This window comes from Caenorhabditis briggsae (genome assembly GCF_000004555.2).
Source record: "Caenorhabditis briggsae complete genome, chrX, whole genome shotgun sequence".
Classification (NCBI taxonomy): domain Eukaryota; kingdom Metazoa; phylum Nematoda; class Chromadorea; order Rhabditida; family Rhabditidae; genus Caenorhabditis; species Caenorhabditis briggsae.
The window spans coordinates 7,377,124-7,385,817 of NC_013491.2; the positions used below are offsets into that span (position 1 = coordinate 7,377,124).

Sequence of the window (8,694 nt, forward strand, 5' to 3'; positions counted from 1 at the left end):
ACAGGCAATTATAATTTTGTGATTGTTCTAGATAGGCTGTGTACTACTATTTGACATAGGTTTCATCCAAATCCCCGGGTTACATATGGAGAGCTTATCGTGTGAGCTCCGAAGCTGATTTTTTTTCGTTAGAATTTTTAAAGTAATGCTGATTTAGAAAAATCAATAATAAAACTGACCCACCTAACAAAATTTCGGGTGCTCTAAATACCAGGGTCTGAACTCTCTTGAAGACATGTTGTTCGCCATGTTGCGGATGGAACTTTGCATTTCCATAATCGATGACTTTCACGCCGGTGCCGGTCATCTTGATTACTGTGTGTTTCGGACCATGTTCTGTTTCGTAGGAAAAATCTTCAATAAAAACGATGTTGTCCATTTTAAGGTCTAAGTGAAAAATCTCCAACGTTTCCAGATGATGCATAGCTTCCGCCACTTGTTTCCCAATTTTTCTAATGTCGGTAAGCGAAAACGCTGCACGTTGAGAACTGTGCAGATCCCTGTCAACCTCTAAAAACATAATAGGTTTTTAGATGAAAAATTGGGAACGATGAATGATATTTCAAGAGCCTTTGTTTCTACTTTGAGCTAGTTTCTACCGTAAAATATATATTCCGCCGAAACTCACTATTATAAACGTCAAGAAGCGATGGTCCACAAGCAGGAGTGATAAAGACTTTCTGGGTGCAAGTTGGTGGAGGATTGATTAATAAACCCTTCAAATGTAATAAGAGAAGATTCTTGTGCGGATTTGCGGCAATTTTTTCGTACGTCTGAAACAATTTACACATCAAATTTTCATCAAATTTTCACTCACTTCTTCTTCTGGTATAGCAAGATACACCCTGTTTCGTTCCTTAATGACTTTTGCTGCGTAGTCTTTGTTGTCTTCTCCTCTTACAAAATAAACGATACCGAACACGCCTTCTCCAAACTTGCCATTCACAATAACTGAAATATTTTATATTTGAACCAATTGGTTCTAGTTATTTCACTCACATTTCTGTCCAGTCTGCAATTCCAAAACCGACGGTAAGTTGTGAATATCTGATTGTAATGACTTGTGAATATCTGATTGTAATGGATTCTCGATTTCTAGTTCTGGAGGTGTTGATATTTTTGAACTGACCCAATCTGGGTCATCCGTGTCAACCGGCGGTGACATCTAAAACCTATCAGTAATTATTGAACAAACAATATTTGATTTTGAAGAAGACTGATTTTTTTTTAAAATAATCATCTTCATCTCTTTTAAATCTCACCTTATGAGTCCCCATATCTCCGGTGGTTTGTGAATTCTCTTGTTGGATGTTGGACAAAACTCTAGACTCCAAACTTTTGGTTTTGGATATCGGCGACTGAGTAAACTTTGACATTGTAGTCATTTCTAGTTGTATCTCTTTTCTGACTTCTTTGCCTTTTGATGGTGACTGCTGAAAATATAGTCTCTTACAGACGAAATACAAGAATGAAATCAGAATTTTCATATTTCTTGTTGTTGTTAACATTATTTCCAATAACTCACTTTTTCATCAGCCATCGCACTGGAGCTAGTAGGCTCCTCATTCTCTTGTGTTGCGTCATCAAGTACTTTCTTTTTTTTCTGATCGGAATGAGGCAGCGACTCTTGATTTCTCTTCATTGTTCTGTTGCCTGAAAATCTATGAATTAACAAATTAACAATTCTCACTCAAAAAATTTTTTTGATGAAGAAAGCGTTCGCAAAACAGTGAAAATTGCAGAAAAAGAATAACAAAATAAAAGAACACCATATGGCCCTGTAAACTGTGATACGGGGAGGCACTTCTCAGAAAAGAAAAATCAGAAATGTGAATAAAAATGAAGTGGTCTCTATCTGTGCAGAAGGACGCATACTCGATTGTCCGCAACATGGCGTCTCGGTGTTGGCACTGCGATTGCTGCATATTCTACGACACATAACCGATCTTATCTCTGCGGCGATCTCTCATTTGCTGCACCCACCCTCCCCACCCTCCCCACTCCCCCCTCTTCTCTCTTCTTCTCCAGCTCAGTTTTTATTGATTTTTTGATATGTGTCTCTTTCAATTTGAAGGCTCCATTTTCGTGAAACAGACTAGTTCTTTTTCATCATTAGTTGCACAAATTTTTTTCGTTTTCCTCCCGTTCAAATTGTGTTCAAAAAATTAAGAAACAATGATATTTCTTTCAGGTAATCATGGTCAGTCGTTATAGATGCCCTTTTAAGAATCTACTGATTCTGGATTTTAACACCACTTGCGAGGAAAATAACTATGTTTACCCCACTGAAATCATCCAGATGAGTGTTTCAGTTCTGAACATCAGAGATAAATTAATCGTGAGTTTCAAAAATCAATATGCATTCAATTAATATACTTAGTTTCAGAGAGAAGATCAGACTTTTAACCGATTCGTTTGTCCGGTGATCAATCCAGTGCTTTCCGAATATTGTGCCCGAAAGACAGGTGATTTTATTTTTCTCAAACTGCCAAACTAAAAAACTTTTGCAGGCATTGATCAAAATTCGATCAACACCGCGGATACGTTTCCAGTGGTCTACGACCAATTCGTTGCATGGCTCCGAGAGCATAACTTCCAACCTTCGTGTGCGAGGATCATCAAACCATTTGGCTTATTGCGCAGTACCAGTTTTTGTTGCTTGATCAGTCGATGCCAGCTATTTTCCGTCAATGGAATAACATTACGAGTGTTTTCCATATCCTTCTTCCCGAAAGAAATTATGATAACCTTCCTGGAGAGGTTAGTTTTTTTGAATATTCCTAATTCTTGGAGCACCTAGCACTTTTTAAATAATTATATGATAATTAAACTTGGGAAAAACTTTTAAAAAACAATAATTCCAGACTTTCGTCGACAAGGCATCCAACTATTACAACATTGAGATCATTGGAAATGCCCACAACGCTGTGGACAAATCTACTTTCCTGGCTAAAATCACCAAGCAAATTCTCGACGACAACAACTTGATCACTGTGACCCGTTCTCTCAGATGCAACGTTACCGTAAGTTTCTGAATAGTTTCACTTAAACATAGTCATCTGATTATGTTGCAGAGTCGCAGAGTTCCGTTAAACGTCGATCCAAATTGGATAACCACGTTCCAATCGGCGATGCTTGTTTTCGGAAGAATGTTGCCTCTCGTACCGGCTGTCGTTTATAGATACTTCACGGATGACGACTATGCCAAGTGTCAGTACTGCAAGAATTATGCAGATGGTTGCACTGGCTTGGTCCACAAACAATATCCCCATGACGTGTATCAGCAGCTCGTGGAACCTAGTGTTTTTGCCACCGCTGCTAAACTCGATGTCGATTTCGACGTCGATGACGAAGACGAGGATCAAACCATTTTTGATATTCATCATAACTCGTCATCGTTCCTGAAAGAGTATAATATTCTAGTTAATCCGAATTTTTTGTTAATTTTTTAGAGATCAAATCTCTTTTTTTTCATCCCGCTCCCATGTTATGCCATACATATTTCACGTGTTTCTTTCATTTTTCCTGTCACCTTTCTACTGCATTCAACTGTTCCCAATATTTTTTTTGCGGTCCATGCCTAGTTTCTAACTAGAACTTTGATATATTAATAAAATGAGGGAACTAAAATCAGTGCTGTTTTTTGAAACTAAAATAATATATGTGCTGACCAACGGTCATTGATTGAAAAAGTCTGGAAATTTTGTCATCATCATTTCGAACAGTCCGAATTTCCCTCATGGTCTTCAGGTATTTGAAAATTGTAGTCGTCTTCTCGTCATTAGTACTTCTTTGGTTTGTTATTTCTACGTCATCTTGGTTTGTTGGTGTTGGAAGTGGGAGACACGATGACAACTCAGTGCATAACTTAACGTTCTAATTTCAATCTATTCTCTCCTCACTCTGACTTCTAGATTTCAATGACAAAATTGATAGTTCCTTCTTTTACGTTATGCGAAAAAAAGAGTGAACTTAATTAAACCAATCTGAAATGATGAAAACCTGAATATCATATGGCCGTATTTATAAAATTAACTTTTGTGAATCATTTACTCTCGAAAAAACAACTGAAAAACGTGAAAATTAAAGGAAAATCATTTCCTTTTTGGTAAATAGGGGTACCAATTTTGTTTGCTGTTTACAACCACTTTTTGGAAACTTTTCATTCCAAAAAAGTTATGTATGAAAAGAATAGTATTGTAACATCAATATTATCTAACTTTGAACTGATATTTCGTTTCGGTTCAACTCAAATATTATGATTTTTGTTACAAATGACATGAATGAATAGATCATTGAATTTAAAGTAATTTGTCAAAAAATGAGCATCTTTCAGTTTATAGTAATGGAGAAAATCTATTTCGAAGTCGTTTTCCTATCTAAAAAACAGGAAAACTATTTACAAATAGGAAAACGATTTTTAGTACATTTTCACGCTTCCATTTACCTTTTGGTAAATGATTCAGTTGATTTTCTGAGGATAAATGATTTACAAAAGTGAATTTCATGAATACGGCCTCTGTTGTAGGGAAATCATGTTCATTTTAAAGTTCTCAATCTCATGAAAATAATTTATTGATAACCGTGAAAAACGAGAGTAGGTAATTTTCAAACAGAAATATTTGTTATGAATAAAATAACCAGGAATAAGGAAAATACAAATTTGGAAACACTTGAAAATTAAAAACATAAAAGATCATGGAACATTTTACCAGTTCGAATTAATTTGCAGTGTTGTATGTGAAGAATTCCGATGATTCAAAATTGACCTAACAAGGGAACCATGTTTAGCCTTCATCTCAGAATTTTTTCTAAATTTGCTCATTTATAGTTTCAAACACGGGCTTTTTTGTGGTCTATTTAGTTCTCTGTCCAAATTTCTAGAAGTCGAGTTATGGGCTGTTTAAGTGATTTCAGTACTAATTGCTCACTTTTGGAGTGAGTTTTTGAAAGGGTTAATGGGAGTTTCTTGGCATTGTTTGAAAGTCAATCGCAATTTTAAAAGTTTCCCTACAATCTGACAAAGTTTCCTCTTTTTTCAAAAAAAAAATTTTTTTGGAAAAAATTTTGCTATGGGTACCCTTTGCGAAATTTTCAATTTTTCGAAAAATTTTTAAATGTGTTAAAATGAATTCTAAACGCATAAAAATAATAAAATGAGTCTTTTCACAAGATTCTGTAGCCTATATCCGTTTTGAAATCCGAAATAAGTGATTTCTTCCAAAACTCCAATGAATCGTAGTCCTTCGAAAATCACCCAATAGCACTCAAATATTGTGAAAACATAGATTTACATACTTCTTGACTGATTTATAACAGTCCCGCAACCAATATGATCAAACAGGGGGAATTCGACTGACATTTTGAGTAGATAAGGCTTTTCAGCAGTACTTCAAGAATTTTTCAGAAATTATCTTTTTCGAGCTTTTTTCCTACTGAAATAATAGAGCAAACATAGTTTTGATTTTCGAAGAGTTCAAAGCATTCCTCCAACATCAAAAAAAAAAAAGAAAAAAGAAAATGGACAGTGACGGAATCGAACCCCAAACTTGTGATTACTATTTGTCCTCACTATCCACTCGGCCACTGTTGCTTGTTTCTTCCACAGTGGAAAATGTATAGAGGAAAGGGGGGAAGTGGAAGGGAAGGAGGAGACCAAAAAACAGCATATTTTCAGATGGACTTTCCTCGGCTTCTAGAAATTTGTGCAAAACCAAATACATCACGAGTAAGCCCGTATTCGAAACTACAAATGAGCAAATTTAGAAAAAATTCTGAGGTGAAGGCTAAACATGGTTCCCTTGTAAGGTGGAGGGTAAAAATGTAACGAAATCGATTTTTGACTGAAGCTCCTGGTTGATATGGGGATTATTTTGAAATTGAAACGTATTTTTTCAATTTCAGGAATCCCACATTCTGTCAAAACAGATGTGTGGTCAATGGGATGCATGCTTATGCAAATGTATATCGGAGAAGAACCTTTCGTGTTCCAAAGTGGAAATTCGACATTGGAGGAGGAACAGAGTCAATTTAAGGATATCATCTACACTCTCCAAACCACTGTCCCAGAAGAGCTTCTGGAACAGTCAAAGCGGGGAGGGTGAGTAACAACAAGTTTATTAATGTAGTTTTGAGAAACAATCAATATAAAAACAGATGTGCGTTTTCAGAAAGTGCCACCTCGACCTCACCTTCCTTGAATATTTCGAACAAGAAGAGGAGCAAGGCATTCGGAAAAAAATGCGTCAACAGAAGATCTTCAACTGTTTCTACTACTCGATCTCATGTTCACTGTTGACCCATCCAATCGCCCATCATTTTTCGAAGTGAAGGATCACGAGTTTTTTGGCAAAACATAAGGAGATCAAATAAATTGTTCATTCCATCTAATTTTTGAAGACCTGTAATCTCACTGTTCCTTGATTTTACTGGTACAAATTTATTCGGTACAAAATCAGCTTCAATTTTTTGTCATTCTCATTTCAAAATCATCTATCGTGTTTTCAAAGTTCCCCATGTGAAAAAAAACTGGTTTCTTTAATAATTATTTTTTTACCAGTCCTCTGTCTGCCGCGCCTTCGGCGCAATTCAACATTTATTGTTTGTCGCTCCGCTCCTCACTTTTTGATTTTTCTTTCTCACGCTGGTATACATCTACGCCCTCCCTCCCCTCTCCCGTTGTGGTCCTCATAGCGCAGCTGTGTGCGTGCGCAGCCGTTGTGAAGAAGGCCGCGGGTTCGGTTTTGGTGGCGGTGTAACATAACAATGTTTTTGTGCCATTAGCATTGTGTTACCAAATAGGAGAAACATGAGTCTTTCATTTAAACTAATTTATTGAGTGCGAGATGCCGAATTGTGGTTCAAAATCAGGGAATCCACCAAAGCCTCCGAACTGTTGACCACTCGAAGTGGAAGCATATTGATTTGCTCCAGACCATTGTTGAAATTGATTGGCAAGGATTTGTTGCTGTTGGTGGATACTGGGGTACGGTAACTGATCTGGTAGTGGCATAGGTGCTGGAACGACGCCTGGTCCTGAATAGTCAGCATGGGGAACTGACCAATCTTCGAAAGTCTACTGAGTCCATAATTGGGTCTATAGCTTGACTTGAATCGATTGCTGAAACACTGAAACATAATGATTAGTCTGCAGAAAATAAATGTATAGTGCATGGATGTGAAATTTGCAAAAAAAAAGTTATAAAAAGTTGTTAAAAAACAACGGTTCCGCACGCTTTTCTGCACCTCTCGTTCTCTGATTTGGTTGGTTTCTACTTTGAGCTAGTTTCTACCGTAAAATATATATTCCGCCGAAACTCACTATTATAAACGTCAAGAAGCGATGGTCCACAAGCAGGAGTGATAAAGACTTTCTGGGTGCAAGTTGGTGGAGGATTGATTAATAAACCCTTCAAATGTAATAAGAGAAGATTCTTGTGCGGATTTGCGGCAATTTTTTCGTACGCCTGAAACAATTTACACATCAAATTTTCATCAAATTTTCACTCACTTCTTCTTCTGGTATAGCAAGATACACCCTGTTTCGTTCCTTAATGACTTTTGCTGCGTAGTCTTTGTTGTCTTCTCCTCTTACAAAATAAACGATACCGAACACGCCTTCTCCAAACTTGCCATTCACAATAACTGAAATATTTTATATTTGAATCAATTGGTTCTAGTTATTTCACTCACATTTCTGTCCAGTCTGCAATTCCAAAACCGACGGTAAGTTGTGAATATCTGATTGTAATGACTTGTGAATATCTGATTGTAATGGATTCTCGATTTCTAGTTCTGGAGGTGTTGATATTTTTGAACTGACCCAATCTGGGTCATCCGTGTCAACCGGCGGTGACATCTAAAACCCATCAGTAATTATTGAACAAACAATATTTGATTTTGAAGAAGACTGATTTTTTTTTAAAATAATCATCTTCATCTCTTTTAAATCTTACCTTATGAGTCCCCATATCTCCGGTGGTTTGTGAATTCTCTTGTTGGATGTTGGACAAAACTCTAGACTTCAAACTTTTGGTTTTGGATATCGGCGACTGAGTAAACTTTGACATTGTAGTCATTTCTAGTTGTATCTCTTTTCTGATTTCTTTGCCTTTTGATGGTGACTGCTGAAAATATAGTCTCTTACAGACGAAATACAAGAATGAAATCAGAATTTTCATATTTCTTGTTGTTGTTAACATTATTTCCAATAACTCACTTTTTCATCAGCCATCGCACTGGAGCTAGTAGGCTCCTCATTTTCTTGTGTTGCGTCATCAAGTACTTTCTTTTTTTTCTGATCGGAATGAGGCAGCGACTCTTGATTTCTCTTCATTGTTCTGTTGCCTGAAAATCTATGAATTAACAAATTAACAATTCTCACTCAAAAAATTTTTTTGATGAAGAAAGCGTTCGCAAAACAGTGAAAATTGCAGAAAAAGAATAACAAAATAAAAGAACACCATATGGCCCTGTAAACTGTCTTTTTCATTTCCTTTTGTTTCTCAATATTCCTTCGTTTTTTTCCGAATTTCCGTTTTTCCCAATTTTTCTTAATTTTCCTCAATTTTCGCGATAATTTAAATTTTTCTCATTTTTAATGATTTTCTAGATTATTGATTGAAGGAAACAATCACAATTTAGATATTTCCCACAAACAACGAAAATCCCAAAAATTGGCCCTAAATGAGCTAT

At 36.3% G+C, this 8,694-nt stretch overlaps 3 protein-coding genes across 3 annotated transcripts in view; 1 reads left to right on the forward strand and 2 right to left on the reverse strand.

Annotated features, from left to right (window-relative positions):
• Positions 1-94: 94 nt before the first annotated feature.
• On the reverse strand, positions 95-1,642 carry CBG23881 (the record flags this gene model as incomplete). Its single annotated transcript, XM_002647921.1, has 6 exons — positions 95-510; positions 629-773; positions 818-951; positions 1,000-1,165; positions 1,263-1,433; positions 1,526-1,642. The coding sequence occupies 6 exons, from the start codon at positions 1,640-1,642 to the stop codon at positions 95-97; spliced, it is 1,149 nt and encodes a 382-aa protein (XP_002647967.1).
• A 555-nt stretch (positions 1,643-2,197) lies between these two features.
• Positions 2,198-6,330, forward strand: CBG23882 (the record flags this gene model as incomplete). Its single annotated transcript, XM_045239365.1, has 8 exons — positions 2,198-2,338; positions 2,387-2,465; positions 2,511-2,764; positions 2,865-3,023; positions 3,075-3,409; positions 3,751-3,836; positions 5,905-6,100; positions 6,171-6,330. The coding sequence occupies 8 exons, from the start codon at positions 2,198-2,200 to the stop codon at positions 6,328-6,330; spliced, it is 1,410 nt and encodes a 469-aa protein (XP_045091194.1).
• A 496-nt stretch (positions 6,331-6,826) lies between these two features.
• Positions 6,827-8,694, reverse strand: part of CBG23884 — a gene marked incomplete at both ends in the record, with an annotated part of 2,692 nt that continues 824 nt past the window's right edge. The window contains 6 exons of the mRNA XM_002647924.1: positions 6,827-7,035; positions 7,322-7,466; positions 7,511-7,644; positions 7,693-7,858; positions 7,956-8,126; positions 8,219-8,346. Of these exons, the coding sequence (XP_002647970.1) occupies positions 6,827-7,035; positions 7,322-7,466; positions 7,511-7,644; positions 7,693-7,858; positions 7,956-8,126; positions 8,219-8,346 (953 nt within the window). The remainder of the gene's footprint in view (positions 7,036-7,321; positions 7,467-7,510; positions 7,645-7,692; positions 7,859-7,955; positions 8,127-8,218; positions 8,347-8,694) is intronic.